Raw genomic sequence first — 22,060 nt, 5'->3', positions numbered from 1 at the left:
ATCCTGGGGGAGAAACAGATGAAGAAAAAAAACACCTGCGGGAAAGGGGACCTCTAGTGTCAGTAGATAAACATATGAATATTACATTTATATTATTCATGTATTGAGTTTATAAACTACATCTAAAAATATGAATGTACTTAATATTTATATATAATTTTTGTAACAAAATGTGCATGTCATGCGGCTTTGAAAAACTGAAGTCTATTAAGCCAGTTTGGCCAACCCTGTATTATATTTTTCTTTAACGCTTCCAGGTATCGGCAAAAGCAGAAACTGAACCCCTTTAAACTAACTGCATACGCCATTAACTGTGTACTTCCCGAGGGTCAGGGAGGTTTTATCCGGGCAAAACTTGTAGCGAAGACATTGGAGACTTTTTTTTCGTCTGCGGAGGAATCAATTGAAAGAGAACATGTCCCCATTTGGTATATAAATACCAATGGGGCGAAATCTCTGGTCACACCAGAATTACAATCGGTGAGTACCATGACAAAGATTCAGAAATGTAAAGTATATTAAATTCATCAGTGCTTTGTTTAATGTTGAAGATGCAGATTTATCAAACTTTTTGCTGTCAGTAATGTGGCTCCAGTTATCCTGTGGTGATTTTTAAGAGATTTTTTCAAAGACTACAAGTAAGGTGAGAGTGTGATAAGAGGGTATACTTTGTCATTTTGTTGTTTTGGTGTCATCTGGTACCATGATTTAGGACCTTATAAGAAAGCCACCAACAAAGACAAGCTGAAGGCCTAATGTTTGATGTTTCTGTTTTAGTTCAGCACAAAGATGAGCGTAACAGTGCTAGGAATACCATTTCTTTACAACTTTATAACCTGATTTAAGGTCGATCTGTTCCTTGTTCATATAATTTAGGGCTGCAACTAACGATTATTTTAATAATCGATTAGTTGGCCGATTATTTTTTCAGTTAATCGGATAAAAAATGCAATTTTTTTTTATTTAAAATAATGTAATAAAAAACGTACAATTAACACTTTCATCTCTTTATTGCAATGGCCTCTCGCTATTCACCTTCTTATTTTACTGACGTAATAATAAAAGCTACAAGAACCCAAACGCAGTGTTTCTCAAACTAGGTTTTAATACAAAGTTATTAGTAAATATTAATTCATATGTTAACTATTTTTCATATTTAATAAAAACTGAGAAAAAAGCCTTGTTTATATTTTCTTTTATTTACCAAACTGCCCCCACTTATGCACATCTGACCCCCAGCTTGCCACTCTGCCCCATATATGCCTTGTACCTCTTATATGCCAGAGATTCCACTGTGCCCCCTGATATGCCACTGTGCCCCCGATATGCCTTACACTCCTTATATGCCAGTGATATCCAACTGAGCCCCCTGATATACCTTTTTCCCCCAGATATGTCTTATGCCCCCCCTGATATGCCTTATAACTTCCAATATGCCACTCGCCCCCATTTATGCCTTATACCTCCCTATATGCCACTGTGCACCCTGATATGCCACTCCGCTCCCCATAAATGCCCTGCACCACCCTGAAATTCTCCCTGATTCACCACTCTGCCTCCCCCAGATATGCCACTCTGAAATTCATTATACCCCCCATACACCACTCTACCTCCCCTATACACCACTCTAACTCCCCCAGATATGCCATTCTGCCTCCCTGAAATTCATTATACCCCCCATACACCACTATAACTCACCCATACACCACTCTGCCTCCTCCCCCCTCCCATACACCACTCTGCCTCCTCCCCCCTCCCATACACCACTCTGCCTCCTCCCCCCTCCCATACACCACTCTGCCTCCTCCCCCTCCCATACTCCACTCTGCCTCCTCCCCCCTCCCATACACCACTCTGCCTCCTCCCCCTCCCATACACCACTCTGCCTCCTCCCCCTCCCATACTCCACTCTGTCTCCTCCCCCTCCCATACTCCACTCTGTCTCCCCCTCCCATACTCCACTCTGCCTCCCCCCTCCCATACTCCACTCTGCCTCCTCCCATACACCTCTTTGCCTCCTCCCCATCCCATACACCACTCTGCCTCCTCCCCCTCCCATACACCACTCTGCCTCCTCCCCCTCCCATACTCCACTCTGCCTCCTCCCCCTTCCCATACACCACTCTGCCTCCTTCCCCTCCCATACACCACTCTGCCTCCCCCCCCTCCCATACTCCACTCTGTCTCCTCCCCCCTCCCATACTCCACTCTGTCTCCCCCCTCCCATACTCCACTCTGCCTCCTCCCCCCTCCCATACTCCACTCTGCCTCCTTCTATGAAGCTGCAGTGTAAGTGCCTGTCAGTAACGGAGGTTCGCAAGACACAAGGGAGCCGGGTAGAGAGGCAGAGTGGCGTATGGGAGGGGGAGGAGCCAGAGTGGTGTATGGGAGGGTGGCTCCCATACACCCCTCTGACTCCTCCCCCTCCCATACACCACTCTGCCTCCCTCCCGACTCCTTGGTATTTTGTGAACCTCCGTTGCTGACAGGCACTTATACTGCAGCTTCATAGAAGCCTCAGCGTAAGTGAAGGGCAGTAACGGAGGCTGTCTGTGCGATGCAGGTGGGGGGTCTGCACGATGCGCACAGACAGCCTCCGTTACTGCCCTTCACTAATGCTGAGGCTTCTATGAAGCTGCAGTGAAAGTGCCTGTCAGCAACGGAGGTTCACACAATACCAGGGAGTCGGGAGAGAGGCAGAGCAGTGTATGGGAAGGGGGAGGAGTCAGAGGGGTGTATGGGAGGGGGGAGAGAGACGGAAGTGAGAGACCGGCCGACAGTGAGGGGAATCCAGGTCCCCTGCAGCGTTGCGGGGGATCTGGATTCTAGTGTTATAATCCGATCTCTGTTTGAGGTCGGGTTATATAAGGATAAAATCGATAAAAATCGATTCGACTAATCGTTAATGAAAATCGTTGACAACGATTTTCATTATCGATTATCAATTTTATCGATTAGTTGTTTCAGCCCTAATATAATTAATTGCCTCCTTGACTTTTTTTATAGTTTGCTGTGAGCCAAGCAGAGACAATCTGGGAAAAAATGAAACGTTTGGAAACAACTAGGCAATCTGCTTACAAAATGACGCATGATGGTATGTTATTTTATCCATATTGTAATTAAACCTAGTTGCATATCTGACATTTTAAAGTTAGTAGTGATGGAGATTATTTTATTATTATTATTTCGAGGACTAAAGAAGGATACTGACATGCTTATAAAGGAAAGCAACAAGACAAAGGCTGGAAATGTTGTATATTATAGAAAAATAGCACATACCATAGATGATTGAATAGTGGACAAGATAGTGACATTCAGTGAGAAGTCACTAAAAGGTAGTGGATAAAATTAAATCATCACAGGTCCACATATACATAATGTCAAATATGTTTTCTTTAGAGAAAGCTAACTTAAATCCTTATGCTTTTTACTTTTTTAGAGCTGGTTTTGTAGGTTAATCCCCCCAAAACAAATATTAATATAGATAAGATTGTTAGTCTTTAACAAAAAAAACGAATGCATTGTTGTAACAAAGATTTTAAATCCACAGGGATTTGTGATAGTCTGAAGTTTTCTTATTGTAAGAATGTGCCCCCCCAATCATTTGATATAACGCAAGTTAAGTTATAATGCCATTAACCTAACTTGCCAAGTTAATCTGCAGTTTTTGCTCTGTGGGAATTTCATCAGGGAACATCATGACCTATTTTTCTCTCCTTGATTAAAGACAATTGGCACAGGACTGTTAAACAGATACAGTGAGACGTATTGACCCTTTCTAATTCTTTTGGGATTGCGTGGTGCTATAGAAGTGTTGCCTTTTTATTCTTTTCTGTCTTGATTATTATCTCTTATGTATGGCATTGGGTGTCATTTAAATATAATTTTGGTTCATATGTATGATGTCATTTATATTTTGGGTTACTTTATTCTTCCAGGGTATTTGAAGCTCTGGCAGTTAAGTGGACCCGATCTTTCTTATTATGATGCTATCTTTGTAGATGAAGCTCAGGACTGCACACCCTGTAAGTATAACCTTAACCCCTTAACGCCAGGCACGTCATGCAAAAACTGTCAGTTAACAACCAATGATTAAACAAGCTCAGGAAAAAAATGAATGAATGAATGATTTGATGGGGTAAATTGGAGTGGCCGGATTCAAAGAGCATAGGCACAGACTGACCATAATGGGGGAAAAAGTGCACTTTCCAAATGTCCTTTTAGCTCCCCGAACAACCAGACAGACCCATGCATGGGGCTATCACTATACTCAAGAGATGTTGCTGAACACATATTGGGGGGTGTTTGACAGTTACATATACCAGGAGTGGTAAATTCATACCTGAAGTACAATGTGTGTGTGGGGGGAACCCCACAAAAAATACCACCACAAATTTTAACAAAGGTTGGTAAAATTAGTGCATGGAAAGGGTTAAATACCTTGGGGTGTCTGATTTTCAAAAATAGTTCAATTTACTCCATCAAATCATAGGAGTTGCTTCAAAGATGTCCCAAATAGGACATGGTGGCTGTAGGACTAAGCTTAAAAAATGCGCACTTCCCAAATGTGGCTTTTTACCTCCCAAACAAACAAAATGGTTTCATTTTATTTAATAACCCTGCAAGATTATGTTGCTAATTGTCTCCTTTGGTTGAAGCTATCATGCAGGTCGTGACTTCCCAGACTTGTGGGAAGATCTTTGTTGGAGATCCTCACCAGCAGATTTATAGCTTCCGTGGAGCTGTCAATGCATTGTGTGAGGTGCCGCACACTCATATCTACTATCTCACTCAGGTAAGTGTGTGCATGGGATTGAATTCATTATTGGACAATATAATTTTAGGTGAGGGTCAACATTAATACTTAATTTAAAACATGATTTCCATTGTAAAAAACACGTAGTAAACACAAGTAGAGCGTATAGACAAGCATGGGAGCTTTTGTAAAAATGTAACAGAGCATCGTCGGCCACCAAAAAAAGAAAACTTACACTGGAAAAACCTAATTACCATTTTAGGTCTCTAGTAGATTTTAGTGCTGTGGCTTTGTGGTGGTGACACCAAGGTTCATAGAGTGAGATATGAAGTCAGTTAAGCTTTCAAGGTGTTCCTTTTTTTTCTTTTATCTTCAAGTATTCCCATTTTGTGTTAAGCTTCATACCAGCCAACACAAACTAGCCTACATCATCATGTGGAAAAATGTATTGCTTATTATTATTATTATGTTTTATGCATATAGCGCCAACAATTTATGCAGTGCTTCTTACGATACGTATATTCAAGGGGTATGACAAGACGAGAATTGACAGACTAACTAATACATTAGGTGGAGGGAGCCCTGCTTGCAAGCTTATAATCTTGCATATAATAACTTTTCCTTTTGTTTTGTTCATCAGAGCTTCAGATTTGGTGCTGAAATAGCTTATGTTGGTGCCACCATTCTTGATGCTTGCAAGAAATTGCGACATAAAACTTTAGTTGGAGAAAATCAGAAAGGTACTTATTAAGAGCCTTTACCGTATGCTGTCTTTCTTTGTTACATAAGTGCAAACTATCAAGTTTCATCAGTAAGATACATGCCTGTTTGTTGTATTACTATGTTAGTAAATGCTTTACTTCTAGTGCATTGTGTTAATTTCATGTAATACATTTTATGCTAGAGTAAAAGTCTGGTAAATTACATATTTTGCGTTTATAGAACTAGTATTTTTTTTTTTTTTTTTTTTTTTAAATGGCAGAGCCTAAAACGTGAAAGTGGATATCTGTACTCACAATTATGGTATCTTGAATATTTTCTTCACAATTTGCTGGTGTTTAAGATCTACTAAGAAATCTGACTAGCATGCAATTGTTGCTTTAACAATAGAAAGCAATATCTTCTCATTAGAGGTTATGTAAAAAGAGCAATGCTGGTGCAAAAAAGTTGCTAGGATCATAGTATCGCTTTGCAGACCATTTGTATTTGAGATCCCTCTCGGTTCCCTTTTCAGAAGCAAACGCATTCGTTGTAGCCATACGTACATAGCCACAAATTGAGTTGTGGTTTTTAGCAGAAATTAAGTAGTGACTAATCACCTGACTAGTTAATATAACAAAAAAAAGTGAATGAAATATAAGTAAAATCAAAATGGTAATTATCCCTGTAACAATTTTATTTTGGATATTTTTGGATTTTTTGTATTAAAAATATCATGTTTCTAGGAACCATTCTAGGAACTTCCTCAAGGGAATTTGCAATCTTATCCCGAACAAATTCCTCTATCTTTGATGAAGCGGTGAGACTAACTGAAGGAGAATTCCCATCTACAATTCACATTATTGGGGTAAGTTTTCATTATTAAAATATTGCTATACTGAGTAAGAGCTTTAAGATATAAGTTTTAGATAATACTTCCGTCATGATAGTTTTAAGAGTGGTATGTTAAGTATTTCAGTTTATTAGGAGGACTGTTTAGTTGGACAAACAAACAGTGCCGCAGCTACCTAAAGGCAAGGTAGACGTCTGCCTAGGACGCAGATCAGTTGGGGGCACCTTCTTTGCAGTGAACTGGGCCGCCTGGAGCTGGAAAAGGAGGGTCCGTTGAGGGAGATCATTGATCTTCCTTTTACTGGCAGTGAACACAACCTCACTGCTGCCTACCATTAATTGACGGCAGCAACTTTAAAAACTTAGAGTGGGGAAAACGTGCGGCCTGTAATTCGTCCAATACGGTACATTGCTGTTACAAGTTGAACTTGTAACTGTTATATTGTTTTTTTTTGGTTTTTTTTTTTACTATTTTAGGGACCTGAAAAGTTTGGACTGAACAAAATCTATGACATCTGGAAACTCCTTCAACCAGTACAAGAGAGACTAAGACGTAAGTTTAAAAAAAAAAAATAAAAAAAAAATGGACAGCACTAGCTCAGCTGCATCTGCCTTGTCTTGAAAAATGTGCTTCCGATTTCAAGAATTTACTCCCCTGAGTTCACTGAAGAAAGATGGTTATGAGCAACCAAAGCACGTAGCAGCTGAAAAATACTTGTTTACTATTTCAGTACATTGAAAATAGATTTTCATTGATAATTATGTTGATTTAATGCATTTATGAGGCTTTCTCAAATTTAAATCAACTTTTCTTAAGCTTTTGTTTTTAGCCTCACCTGAGAAATACACTGTTCTACATCATAAAATACATGTTTTGCACCTATAATAATTTATTTTCCTGAGTTACTTAATGGCCTAGCCTTCTTGTAGGGATCCTGCTAAAGAAGTTTCCCAGGGTCCATACATTTAGTATACAGTATCTCACAAAAGTGAGTACACCCCTCACATTTCTGTAAATATTTTATTATATCTTTTCATGTGACAACACTGGAGAAATGACACTCTGCTACAATGTAAAGTGTACAGCCTGTATAACAGTGTAAATTTGCTGTCCCCTCAAAATAACTCAACACACATCCATTAATGTCTAAACCTTGGCAACAAAAGTGAGTATACAACTAAGTGGAAATGTCCAAATTGGGCCCAAAGTGTCAATATTTTGTGTGGCCACCATTATATTCCAGCACTGCCTTAACCCTCTTGGGTATGGAGTTTACCAGAGCTTCACAGGTTGCCACTGGAGTCCTCTTCCTCTCCTCTATGACTGCATCACGGAGCTGGTGGATGTTGGAGACCTTACGCTCCCCCACCTTCCGTTTGAGGATGCCCCACAGATGCTCAATAGGGTTTAGGTCTGGAGATATGCTTGGTCAGTCCATCACCTTTACCCTCAGCTTCTTTAGCAAGGCAGTGGTCGTCTTGGAGGTGTATTTGGGGGTCGTTATGTTGGAATATTGCCCTGCGGCTCAGTCTCTGAAGGGAGGGGATCATGCTCTGCTTCAGTATGTCATGGTACATTTTGGCATTCGTGGTTCCCTCAATGAACTGTAGCTCCCCAGTGCCGGCAGCACTCATGCAGGCCCAGACCATGACATTCCCACAACCATGCTTGACTGTAGGCAAGACACACTTGTCTTTGTATTCCTCGCCTGGTTGCCGCCACACACGCTTGACACCATCTGAACCAAATAAGTTTATTTTGGTCTCATCAGACCACAGGGCATGGTTCCAGTAATCCATGTCCTTAGTCAGCTTGTTTCAGCAAACTGTTTGCGGGCTTTCTTGTGCATCATCTTTAGAAAAGGATTCCATCTGGGACGACAGCCAGGCAGACCAATTTGATGCAGTGTGCGGCGTATGTCTGAGCACTCACAGGCTGACCCCTACCCCTTCAACCTCTGCAGCAATGCTGGCAGCACTCATACGTCTATTTCCCAAAGACAAACCTCTGGATATGACGCTGAGCACGTGCACTCAACTTCTTTGGTCGACCATGGCAAGGCCTATTTTGAGTGGAACCTGTCCGGTGAAACTGCTGTATGGTCTTGCCCGCCGTAATGCAGCTCAGTTTCAGAGTCTTGGCAATCTTCTTATAGCCTAGGCCATCTTTATGTAGAGCAACAATTCTTTTTTTCAGATCCTCAGAGAGTTCTTTGCCATGAGGTGCCATGTTGAACTTCCAGTGACGAGTGTGAGAGCGATAACATCAAATTTAACACACCTGCTCCCCATTCACACCTGAGACCTTGTAACACTAACGAGTCACATGACAACGGGGAGGGAAAATTGCTAATTGGGCCCAATTTGGACATTTCCACTTAAGGGTGTACTCACTTTTGTTCCCATGGTTTAGAGATTAATGGCTGTGTGTTGAGTTATTTTGGTGGGAAAACCAAATTTACACTGTTATACAGGCTGTACACTCACTACATTGTAGCAGCGTGTCATTTCTGCGGTGTTGTTGCATGAAAAGATATAATAAAATAATCACAAAAATGTGAGGGGGTGTACTCACTTTTGTGAGATACTGTAATTATTAATCCAAATACATACTTGGCAATAACAGAAATGGAATTTTCGGTAGCAGATTTTGGACAGTAATCATTTGTTTAAAGGAGGGGTTTTCTCTGTGTTGTTGAAATTAGTTTACGTTAAGCTTCTATTAAAAATGGGAATAAAGGTATGGACCACATTATAACGTCTTATTTCTCAGGATTTAGCAGAGCTTATCGTACAGGTACCAAATAAATAATTTTATATAAATGGTAAGGCCCCTCTATTCATAATGAATAATTGAAGGTATAATAAAGGGTCTTGAGAATTGTAAACCAAACTCTGATTTTTGAGTATATATATATATAATACAAACAATAATTAGTCTGAATCCAAAAATGTATCTATAAAGCAGAGTTCATAAAATAAGTATAATGCTTCCCAGTAAAGATAATTTGCAACATACCAGTGGGATACAGTCAAAGTAAGTGCAGTGTGTGTGTGTGTGTGTGTGTGTGTGTGTGTGTGTGTGTGTGTTTTATAATACATTATATGATACGATCCCTTCTTATCAAGAAAACAACAACATATAACTTGTTTGGGTTCAGTAACTGAGAACGAAGAAAATTGATGCTAAACATGAGCACCACAGAAACTACATTTTGTGTTTACTTGGGTTATCTTTTACATTAAAATTAGTTTCATGTTTTGAAACATTTTAGTTAGGGCAAATATGCAAAATAGAAGAACTCAGGAGGGGGCAAATACTTTTTCACAGCACTGCGTCTGTCAACAAATTTTATGTTGGCACATGGCTGGCTGCCTGTTTGCAATGTGTTCCTGTTCCATCTTGACTACTGAAGAGTTAATGACATTTTTATACTTCTACACATATATAATGCTATAAGATTTACAGATTTTGTGTATGTGGGGGGTTCTTTCAAAAGAAAATCTACAGATTGAAGACGCATCCATAAAGATGTGGGCTAAGATAGGAGGATTTTCCGCCCTAAAAAAATACGCAATAAGTTCAGAGGACCGAGAACTGGAGTCTAAGATTGCTATTGTTGAAAAATACAACGTCCGGATTCCTGAGCTTGTGAAGAGGATACGAAGCTGCCACACAGACTCATCTGCAGGTGGGGATACTGCCGACTTAAAAACACTAATGCACTTCATAAATTATTTTGTTTTATTAAAAACAAAGAAATACTTACCTGTAACCTATGGCTTTGTAAGTTCTTTTCAACAGTAGAGTAAATGTAGAGTCACCAGATCTTGGAACATGGTCTCACCTCAAATAATGGTCCAATTGTTTATTTTCTTAAATTTCCTTAACATTAGGTGACCAGAAATATATAAACACCAGCCTTTCTGGCTCAGGCCCATATGGCCAAACGCTTCAATGGCCAGATGGTGTTGTCCTTTTTATGTGATTACAATATGTTTTTAGACATGCTGTTTAATATGGTGCTTTATCAGATTATATTTTAGGTACAGTCCATAAAGCCAAAGGATTGGAGTTTGACACTGTACTAATAACAGATGATTTTTTGAAAATCCCCTCAGCCAGACACAACCTGGAAGGGCAGCAGATTCCCTTAGGTAAAATTTGAATTCTGTTTACTGCTTTTGTGGCTAGATTCTATAAGGAGAGGCGTTTATGAATCTTTTTTGTATGTATATCTATTTATTTGTTATTAGATTTACTTAGCGCTTTACAGTTTACAGTATAACACGGGAGGTAGAATTAGTGCTGTCAATTAGTTTACAGACCTTTGATTGGTGTACAATAGGTATTTAGTTTGCAGTCCTAAGTATTTTTTTATGTTTGTTTTGTTGTAAATAGGAAGTGTTAATGTTTCATTATTGGAGATGCGGTTATTCTCACTCCACCATGTCCAAAGGTTAGATTTCACTCATCTCTAAAGCCCTGTCCGTCATATAGATTATTTTTATTTAATTTCTAACTTTATTTTTGTATTGTGGCAGGTTTATCACTGGAAGATGAATGGAATTTACTTTACGTTGCAGTAACTCGTGCAAAAACACATCTTATAATAACAAAAAACGTAGAGAATATTTTGACTCTTGCGGGGGTAAGTTTAGTGGCAAGCTATGTCATCATACCTAGACATTTGTAAGCAGGCGTAGGGTATTTAATTACATCCCCGCAGGACATGGGTCCCAGGGACAAAATTTTAAATCCTCTGCTTTGCAATGGCAATGCTGATACTCGGGAGTTTTGGCTGTTGAAAGACAACTTGATTTCACTGCTTTCAGTCAGACACAGCTTGACTGCGAGTTGAATGAACAAATGTAACAAGCCCTCATTGAGTACATTATTTATAATATAAGCAACTGAATCCCTAAACAGCGGTTCAGGCATTCCTCATAATCCTTTCCTAAGATCCCTCAACAGCAGAAAACTCCTTCTCTGCCAGAGACGCTATTACAAAAAAGGTGCAATGTGTAAGGGAGCATTTTGGCCCATTAATATTCTCCAACATAAACACCAGTGCAATTAGGTGACATTTTGTGGTTTGTTTTTACAAACTTCCTGCCCATTTGTTTTGGACAGAATTTGTTGTCTGACGCACGTATTAACTCATTGACACTCGCTCTCTTTTTCATTCAGACTCTCTCTCATACTCTCTGAATGTCTCCCTACCTTCTCTGCTAACCAGACACTTCCGTGTCTTCTTGTTCTCCTTTCTTCTCTTTCTTCTTGATCTGCATCTCGACAGACGTAACTTGCTGTCAAATTTCCTCCAAAATGCCAGACAAGGTTAACTTGACGCAAAATGCCCCGAGATCCTAATATACTGCCTGTAATAAACCATGTAATAGCTCAGTCTTAATAACCATTCTGGCTAATGAAGGTTTATGAAGGAATGGGCTTCTTTCGCAGCTTGTAGTTGAGTAGATGGGCTCATTGTATTTTGAGCAGAGGAAAGTCGCATAAAATATCACATACCAGCCACAAGATCTGTACTGTATTCTATATTTAAGGAGGAAAATATTTCCATCCGTAGGACTTCTGCATTAAAGAGTGTTTATATAGGCCTGATTAGAGCATGAACATGTTGGCTATCCTAGCATATTATGGCTATATATTCTTAGGAAATGGCTTTAGTAGTTAGAGCATCACTAGAAAATTAAGCAGAACTGGATTTGCTGGAAACTGATACACAATATAGTGAGCTAACCTGTGTTTGAAAACGCTTTATTAAATCTTGCATTGGAGTTTCCACTGATTTGTTTTATATAGTTCGAATTGGATCTGTATTTTCTTTCAGGAATACTTATTCAGAGCTGAGCCGACGAGCCAAGCGTTAAAGGAGGGTCCCATATCATGTGCTCTCAAGCAATGCAACAACACCATCCCTGAAAACTCTGTCTTGACTATGAAAAAGCTGCCAATTGTTTATGTAAGTAGTATTGTTTAACCGCTTGTTTCTCTGCAGAAATAGGGGCAAACTAAATAACCAAATAGCAAAAGTGTGAAAGCAACTTCTGAACCAACAAGCAGTTTTTCTTTTTTTCTAACTAACATTAACTTCATCAAAAACATTACTTACACATTTTCAATGTAATCGGCCAAGGCCACTGGCCACTTTTATGGAGATGGAATCAAATATCAAATGTTTACGTTTATTATCACCACCTGCCTAATATTGTGTAGGACCTCCTTTTGCTGCCAAAACAACACAGAAATGTACAGACATGGACTTCACTAGGCCTTTAAAGGTATGCTTTGGTATCTGGCAGCAAGAGGTTAGCAGCAGGTCATTTTAAATCCTGTATGGTGCCATGTGTTTTCCAGGTAAGCAACGCACCAAGACACTTCCATTACTCTGTGGTCCAGCTCTTATCCTCATATGCCCATTGTGGGCGCTTTCAGCAGTGAACAGGGGTCAGCATGGGCCCCATGTGCAACAAACTGTGATGCACTGTGTGTTCTGGCACCTTTCTGGCAGCCTTAACCACCCCCTCCAACTTGCATCAATGGGGGGGGAGCACCAGTTCACCTCTTTTCCTCCTTTGGACCACTTTTGGTACTGACCACCTCATACCAGGAACACCCCAAAAGAGCTGCAGTTTTGGTGAGGCTCTGGCCATCACATTTTGTCTCTTGTCAAAGTCACTTAGATCATTACGCATGCCAATTTTTTCTGTTTCTAACACATTAACTTTGAGGAAATGTTTACTTGCTGCCTAATATACCCCACTGACTGGTGCCATGATAAGATTAACGGTGTTATTCACTTTAACTTTCAGTGGTCATACTGTTATGGCTGATCGATGTATATATTAAAATATATACCGTATTGGCTCGGATATAGGCCGCCCCCGTATTTAGGCCGCACCCTAAAAGTTTGGTGCTTTTTTAAAGAAAAAGTTTTTTTCTTTAAAAAAACACCAAAAAAAACATGCTGCCACTCTGCCCCCCCGAGATATGCTGCCACTGTCCTCCCTCCCCGAGATATGCTACCACTGTCCTCCCTCCCCGAGATATGCTACCACTGTCCTCCCTCCCCGAGATATGCTGCCACTGTCCTCCCTTCCCGAGATATGCTGCCACTGTCCTCCTCTGCCCCCCCCGACTTACCGGAGCAGACTCCCGGGTGTCTTGCGGGGCCGGCGGGGGACATCTACGCAATACAACTTCCGGTGCCGGCACTGGATGTGCCGGCACCGGAAGTTGTATACGCGTATTGCGTAGATGTCCCCCGCCGGCCCCGCAAGACACCCGGGAGTCTGCTCCGGTAAGTCCGGGGGGGGCAGAGGTAAAACGCATCGATGCGCTTAGACAACCTCCCGTGCCGGTGGGAAGTGCTGGCAGGGGAGGCTGTCTGAGCGTATCGGGGAGTAGGATGCAGGTCCCCTGCACCGCTGCGGGGGATCTGTATCCTAACCCCGCTGCCTGCCTGGCGCCCGGGACTGCATGTCCCGGGCGTCGGGCGCTAGACCCCGAATATAGGCCGCACCCCCACTTTAAAGACTTAAAGTGGGGGGAAAAAGTGCGTCCTATATTCGAGCCAATACGGTAATTAGTGAATATATTCGACATAACATGTTGCAAGGATACCAGACATAGGTGTACCCTAACCAAAAGTGAATGTGTGAAAAAGTAGTGTGGACATAAATATCAAATGTAAATACTTCCTTGGTAAACCACAGCCTCCCACTGATGCACTTGTCCCAAATGGCCAAACCAACCAAAACAAAACCGAAATGGGACAACTTGAAAAATAAATATTACACAATAGTGCAATATGTAAAATAAGTGGAAAACGAAAATGGGAAGTAGTTGCAGTCACAAACAGATGGGTAGGACTGCCCATCTTTTCTCATATTGGATATTTATCATCCTTACATTTTACGAATTGCACTATTGTGTGTTGTTTTCTCGAGTCTTGGTGTCCTTGCGCCATCCCTTTTCGGTTTTGTTTTCATAGGTGTACCCTAGGCAGGCCTGCTGCTGCAGTGTGCAGCCAGTGGCTGGATATGTCTGGCAGCACGCTACGTGAGCATGAAAGTTTAGCGTGCAGCTGCACATATCCAGAATTCATTGATTTAACTTAACTAAACTTTATACAGGACCAGCCAAGCTCTTTTGGCTCTCCAAAATCCATAGAGGCATCTTTGTATTTAACTACAGATCTAATACAAGTATCTGTTGCTGCATTATACAGAAGTTCAACATAATTAATTATTTTTGAGAGCTTTAATGTAACTGATTTTTTTTTTTTCGTCTGGCATGGGGCCTTGTAGTCTGGATCTATTATATTGCATGAAAATTAAAATGATTGCCTTAGTGTTACACAATACAACAACCATGGAGCGCATATAGATGGGGAGAAAAAACAACAATAATAGTGCAATATGTACACACAATTGAAAAATGAATAGGGTAACAGATCCACTCACAAACAAGTTGGAAAAAGCAGGCTCATCAAGGGTTCAGTAGAATATCAGCAGAATTTAATGGCTTCTAAAATCTATAAAAACAAGGAGACCAAAAATGGTGCAATATCATCACAAAACAGGAGGTCTGGATATACTTACAGTTGGAAGAGGCACAGCTATATATAAATAGTGTGCAAATACACAATGTAAACAAAGACAGTCCCAAGTCAGCTGCTGTGATGATGATGAAGCTCTCTCTACGCGTTTCGCCAATAGTCTGTTGGCTTCTTCAGGAGAAAAAATCAAACGATGTGTGTATTCAATAGAAACGATACCCTATTCATTTTTCAATTGTGTGTACATATTGCACTATTGTTGTTTTTTCTCCCCATCTATATGCGCCCCATGGTTGTTGTATTGTGTTGCTAAACACCCTGAGGAAGAGTGTTATTGGAAGCTGCTTTTGATTGGGGAGTATTCATTATTATTATTGTTTGTATAACTCTACACGTGGAATTTGGCCTGTTTTTTCTTTGCATTTTTGTTATAAAGAGGAAGAAGTTTTGAAAAAAATCTCACATTCACTGTAGTTTGACAGCTAAATTCTAAATATTCCATCTTTACCAATAATCAAACGACATTTTATAAAAAGTAATTTCAAAAAAGCATATTTTGCTTTCAGGTGCTTATCTCCATCCTGACATCTTGTACTAGCTTTTCATGATGGGCCAGCCCAGTATGCCAGGAATATATTGTGATTTATTGTTCCACAGCATGTTGCTCATCCATGCCAATGTCTGATCAGATTCTACTCAACAGTATAATAGCTTTTACAGCATTGAATGGCATTATTGCAGAATGAGGGCCCTTAAAGCTCCAGAAAGACTTTGATAAGCAACTACTGTCCTTCCATGCAGGTACTTTATTCTCTGGTTTCCTTGTAACAATTGCATTTTGCTTTTCTTTCATTGTATTTTTATTTATTTATGCACAGAGTGACAAAACAGAAGATAAAGGAGGTTATATATGCCATTCATGTGTTCTGCAAAGAGTGGGTCCAATAACGCAGTTGTTGGCATCTCCAAATTTGGTGACATCCATGGAAATTAACCAGGAGAACGTGATGATGCCCAGACATGTCGAGCAATTACTGCAAGCTATTTGATGAGCTTTTTGTCTCCATCCCAGCAAGATAACACTAGCCTTCACGTTTTAAACAGCCCAGATGGTGCTTGGTACTACTGGAAACTAGTATTTAACAACTGGACATTTTGGAAGGGATTTTCTTTTTAATCCTGTGCTCATCTTACAAACTTTCACATTTCTTCAACAGGCTAGTGCCTAAAAGACAATATAAATCAAATTTTTATCTAAAAATAAAATGTTTTATGACAGATCGCAATTAAAAGTGTATAACGGCTTATAAACAGAACTGAATATAAAGTGTCTGACTGTGATAGCTTGTGCTGGTGTATTTTTGTGTACAAGATTCTTTATATTAAAATGGAAGATATTTACAAATCGCATTTGACAGCTATGTTGCAAATGAGTCTAAACTAACAGCAAACAGTGTTTGAAGAAAACACTTAATTTCACTGTGCTAATTATGTATTTATTCCTTGAAATGTGGAGCTAATGCAGATACACACACACCTTAGTGGTGAGTGAACCGGGTCACACTATTCCTTTCTTCGTGAGCCACAGCCAAGCCCAACTGGCTGCATCTCACAGCAACCCAACTACTGGGTTGAACCCAACTTATGCAGTTAATCTGAATCACATACTAAAAATACAGGTTATAAAAAGCATAGAAAGTTTTGTTGATGCTTATTAAAGAATTGGTGAGGTCATAAGTTAGTACTAAACTGTTGTGAACAGACATGTATGTTAGCATTGCCATCATATTCCGCAGTGCTGCACAATGGGTAAATACCGTGTTTCCCCGAAAATAAGACATAAAATAAGCGTAGCAGGATTCCCAAGCATTTGCGCAATATAAGCCATACCCCAAAAATAAGACATAGTGATAGGCAGGGCCGGCAGCTCAACCTTCAAAACAGCCACTAAGCGGCTGTGAGCAGGGATTGAAAGCGGCACCTGGCCCGCCTCCTCCCGGCGCCTAATATGAAGTTAAAGGGACCGTTGTTGACGCGCCACCCAGTGCCTCAGTACTTCTCCCCACGTCTTAAAAGGGGTGGGACAAAGCTGAGGCATGACCATTGGGTGGCGCCGTGCGTGAACACCGGCCAGGGGCGGGCTGGGCAGTTGAGTCTACATTAAACGGCTGCCCATTTAAGTGGCCAATTCAGCCACGCCAGGGCCGTCTTTAATGCCCGCAGCATCCGCGGTGGGCCTGCCGAACTGGCCGGCACATAGAGATGCCATTGTAGCCGATGTGGCTGTGAGTCTTAAAGTGGCGGTAAGACATGCTGGCCGCTTTAAAATCAATAAGCAGCCAGCGCTCCTGCACAGTGCCTCCCAGTGTCCTGTTCCGTGACATCGACAATGTGGCGTGCCGCTCAAGGGGCGGAGTCACACAGAACAGTTCCTCGTGACAGCTAGAAGAGCACGTTGGAGCACAGCAGCAGTGAAGGATGGCAGCAAAAACGTAAGTATTAAAAAAAAAATTAAAAAAATAGTTGCGGTAATAGGCGGAAGAGGAGCCATATTCAAAGGGGGGCTTCATTGGGACAACAAATACAAAATGGGGGTGGCTAGGGGGTGTAAGCACACAACAGGGTGGTTGGAGCACCACATAAATCAATACACAAAGGTGAGGGGTGGGTGGCTGGGTTCAATATACATGGGAATTTCGGGGAAACACGTCAGGACGTAAGTGGTATATAACATAATTTGACGTACATAAACAAGAGGTAAGGACGGCCCTATTCAAATGTGTTTACAATCTAGATGGGGTAAGCTATATTACACATGAAAGTGCCACGGTCGGGGAAGGACCGGCCACACTAGCATAATGATTGAAGGCAGGAGGGAAATTAGGAAATGGGAGTTAAGGAAGATTGTAGAAAGGGCATTTAACGTGTACATTTCTAGGCGTCCTTTAAGAAGTGTGTCTTAAAGGAGTTTTCCCCCTCCCTTAGGTCCTTCAAAAATAGAGCAGCGAATGGGTGCAGCCCTTCAGAAAGCTTTCAAAGGTGCATGAGACTTAGAAATCCGAGGAGAGGAAGAAGATCATTAGAGGAACTGTTAGGAGTGTATGTAAAGATGAACGATGAGATGTATGTAGGGGACTCTCTATGAAGAGCTTTGAAAGTAAGAGTCAGGATTTTTAAGTGAATCCTGAAGGCTATAAGTGAGAAATATAAGTCTGGCGGCAGCATTTATCGTGGACTGATAGAGGGGCACGATGGGTAGGAGGGAGCCTTAGTGGCTTGTGTTAGAAAGGGATTAATGTGGGGAAATGTTTTTAAGTCGTAGATGGCAGCTTTTTTTTTAAGGCAGACTGGATATGGGAGGTGACCGAGGCAGTGCATGTGAGGGGACGGGAAGATGATTTCACCGTTGACACTGAGGGAAACCGTTGAGAATGTTAGCATTGGAGGGAAGGAAGAGAAGTTCGGTTTTGGAGATTGGAGGAACGTGCAGACATCCATTTAGAGACAGAGGCAAGTTAGTTACAGGATCTAAGAGGGAGAGGCTAGGTAGATTTAGGGGTCTTCAGCATACAAGTAGTATTGAAAGCTAAAGGTTGATATTAGTTTGCCCAGTGAGGCAGTGTAAAATGAGAACAGAAGGGGTCCTAGAACTGAGCCTTGGGGTTCCCCCGACAGTGGGGAAGGGGAGGGGAAGCTTTACTGGAGAGTGAGATGCTCAAATGTAGGATGTGAACTAATAGAGAGCAGTGTCACAGAGACCAATATTGTGATTTTGAGAGAAAAAGAGGATGGTCCATTGTGTCAAAAGCAGTAGAAACAAAATTTGGTTAAAAAAACAAACAAAAAAACATACAAATATCAGAATACAAAAAACAGTATAAAATAAAAGGATAAAACAAATAAACTTCTTGTTGGTCTTGTATTTAATGCACTGGGATGGACAGTACAGATTTAACGGATGGCTAATTCTTAGGTTTTTACCAACTGAATTACACCGCATTAAAAATCACAGAAAGAATGATACCATTGCAAAAAAAAAGTGGAATACCTAATTAATTAGGACAGCCAGCAATGCTACAAAAAACCTGTATAATAACCTGGTATTATCTCGTTTGGTTCTAGTAAGCTTCCTTTATCTGCTGACCATTATTTTTAGCCATATATGTTGGCAAATAAGTGAATTTCTCCATATACTTTAATTAGATGGAGTACCCGGTGGGTGATTAACACTGACCCACTGTAACGTACCTGGCTGCCGGTTCCTCCGGGTCCGCGGATCTTCAGCCGCCACGGAGAAGGGGGAGACCGCCGGCTTCACCACAGCGGCATGAGCCGCCACGGAGGAGAGGGAGACCCCCCACCTTGCCGCAGCAGCCTCTACCGCCGCGGAGAAGGGGGAGACCCCCCCGCCTTGCCGCTACAGCCGCAGTGGAGAAGGGGGAGACCCCCCCACCCTGCCACAGCAGCTTCAACCGCCACGGAGGAGAGGAAGACCCCCCTCCTCCACGAGACAGCCTCTGCCGCCGCGAGGACGGGGAAGACCCCGCAACTCCACACAGCAGCCCCCGCCTACTGGAACCTGGTCCGGTCCTGCCGCGTGTACACATTCTTCCGCACGCCACCTAATGGCACCAGCCGGTACTACTGGTCCTTTTAGGAATCTGAGATCTCGCCAATCCCAAGATGGCCACGGACCAGAAGTGACGTAACGGCATTCTGAAATTTTGGCGGGAAAACGCTAATTGATGTCTGCATTTCCTCTTCCTATTTAAGAGCCTCAGAAACCTTCCAGCTTTGCCTTCTGATGGTTGTACCTATCTTGCATAGTGTCTTCTCAGTACGCGTTCCTGTTGATTTCCCGTTACCGACCCGGCTTGTTCCTGTTACCGATTTCCTGGCGTTTGACTCTGGCTTTCCTCACGACGATTCTGACTTCTGGCTTCCTGACCTCGGCTTACCCTGCAACGATCCTGACTTCCGGCTTCCTGACCTTGGCTTGCTCATCAGCTATTCTGTACTGGACTCTGGTGTTCTGTCTATTGGACTTGCACACGCTGTTCTACCTGATTACAGGTTCTACCATACGCTGTGCGTGACATCCACTATATTATTTAAAACAAATAGTATAATAAGACATTAGGGTGGTTGTCTAGCAGATCGAGCTGACACCAGACATAGAAGGCATACAAAGGACTAATATGCAGATGCCTGAAAACATAAAATATATAAACACTGGAATGGTCTACAGCAATAAATAAAAAAAAAGGTTTAAAGAGTGGCCCTGCAAAAACATGGATTGGTTCCAAATGCATAAAAACAAAGACAAAAAAATTACAATGGTTACAAATATGACTGTTTTATTTACACATATGCTTATAGATAACACATTATTATAATGTATAACCAATGGTATTGTACATAACACTGTGGTTAAAAAATATATATAGATAATCCAAAATTATTTTGGTCAGTTTTGATACAAAACAAACTGATTTCCTAAAACACCAATTTGCAGTAGCAAATTTTGTTTTCAGTGGCCTGCCAGAGATTGGGATGCTAAAATGTCTGCGAGCTATTAACATTATATAAGGGCTCAAGCTACTGTATGAACTGCTTCTGTAGGAGAAAAGTGTAAAAGACTGTCCATTTGAATAGGACTGAATGTGACATCAGCATTTGGACTAATCTGATCTTCGTTGTTGCTTTGGTTTTCTGTTTGTTTTTTGTTTGTTTGTTTTTTAGCATACAGCTGTCTGCTAGGAGCATAATACATCTTGGTGATGAGCTTATCCCATTGATGACCTTACTACATGCCAATACATTCTGTAAAAATAGTCCCAAATGACCACTATGAAGAACTGGTATTTCCTGAGGATTATAAAATGGTGGGGAGATCAAGCTGTCTCATAACAGAGACCAAGCAGGTCAACTGGAGTGTGATCACAGGAGGTTCTTGGAAAAAAAAAAAAAAAAAAAAAAAAAAAGGATCTTGGTGATTTACCGTCTGGTTACAAAATAAATATCTTATGATTATAAAGACACCAAAGGGAAAGGTCAAAATTTGGAAAAGAAAAAATAATTTTAACAGTGACAAAAAATGCCAAATATATGGCTTTTTCACAGCCTTACGACCATCAAATTAAAACAAATGAGTAGTTTAGTATTTAAGGGAGTATTTGGCCCTTCAAAGCATTACATTTGTGTTGTGGTGCACTAAACACAGAAGGGAAATTATGATTAAGCATACATATGGTTAAAATTGCAAAAAAAACCTTTAGGGTCTTTAGAGTGTGAAACGTCACTGACAATAAGAGTCTTTAGCAAAACATTGAGCTGTTTATTATGCGTCTGCCTTTGATCTTTTTGTTGTATTGACTAGAACAGATTCTAGCAATTGCTTTTCAGAATCTGTTGCCAAAGTTTGCATAATCATAAAAATGTATTAAGGTCTTGTGCAACCTTCTGTCACTCCTAATACTGAGTAAACAATTCTCTTGATGGAAAAATGTACAAACATGGGGAAATGATATAACCAAAAGGCTCACAAAATAACAAGGTATTTATAAGCAGGGCTGCTTCTTCATTACATATTGTCTTGTTTGGCTAGTTATTGAGCTAGATTCCTCCAAACTGGGATAACATTATGGTCACCTATACACAGTGTCCGTTATAGCTGTGTTCTAAACACCGATCCATTAAGGACTCCAGGTACGTAGCTGCTCCAGAAGAAATATGGATATGGTTCTTATAGGCAATTGCCCAATTGGCCTCCACTTATCCATAGCAATCCTCTGTTTCGGGTCCCTCCAATGCAGTCAGCTTGTTAATAAATTTAATGACAGACTCACTTGCTAATTTATAATTACTTTGGCTGCAAAATTGTCAAGGTAATTTTGGAAAAATTTGTAGTCAACCAAAACCAATTTCCCTCTGTAGTTTCTGACTTCAAGAGTACCAAGACAACCTTTTGAGATACATGGATGGAATGGGATATTATTATGTCATTTTTATAGCAGGACTTCTTCCTCTATTACACCATCATCTTCTGTATCTGCAACGTTCGACACTGCATTATGATGTCCAACACAGGAGAAAGGTCTACAACTGCAATTTGGAAGAAAATAATCAATATTTATACCCCAGGGATAGAATTATGCATTACAGTGTATGA

At 40.9% G+C, this 22,060-nt stretch overlaps 1 protein-coding gene across 1 annotated transcript in view; it reads left to right on the top strand.

Annotated features, from left to right (window-relative positions):
- The window catches only part of FBH1 (F-box DNA helicase 1), a 33,328-nt gene extending 17,029 nt beyond the window's left edge, over nucleotides 1–16,299 (top strand). The window contains exons 10-21 of the mRNA XM_053462998.1: nucleotides 258–480; nucleotides 3,007–3,094; nucleotides 3,939–4,025; nucleotides 4,659–4,795; nucleotides 5,397–5,496; nucleotides 6,202–6,323; nucleotides 6,785–6,860; nucleotides 9,808–9,999; nucleotides 10,343–10,465; nucleotides 10,853–10,959; nucleotides 12,160–12,291; nucleotides 15,768–16,299. Of these exons, the coding sequence (XP_053318973.1) occupies nucleotides 258–480; nucleotides 3,007–3,094; nucleotides 3,939–4,025; nucleotides 4,659–4,795; nucleotides 5,397–5,496; nucleotides 6,202–6,323; nucleotides 6,785–6,860; nucleotides 9,808–9,999; nucleotides 10,343–10,465; nucleotides 10,853–10,959; nucleotides 12,160–12,291; nucleotides 15,768–15,938 (1,558 nt within the window). The 3' untranslated portion in view covers nucleotides 15,939–16,299. The remainder of the gene's footprint in view (nucleotides 1–257; nucleotides 481–3,006; nucleotides 3,095–3,938; nucleotides 4,026–4,658; nucleotides 4,796–5,396; nucleotides 5,497–6,201; nucleotides 6,324–6,784; nucleotides 6,861–9,807; nucleotides 10,000–10,342; nucleotides 10,466–10,852; nucleotides 10,960–12,159; nucleotides 12,292–15,767) is intronic.
- Nucleotides 16,300–22,060: the final 5,761 nt, after the last annotated feature.

Source organism: Spea bombifrons, chromosome 4 (genome assembly GCF_027358695.1).
Source record: "Spea bombifrons isolate aSpeBom1 chromosome 4, aSpeBom1.2.pri, whole genome shotgun sequence".
NCBI lineage: Eukaryota > Metazoa > Chordata > Amphibia > Anura > Pelobatidae > Spea > Spea bombifrons.
Note: the sequence above shows the minus strand (reverse complement) of the source record. Positions and strands in the feature narration are given on the sequence as shown.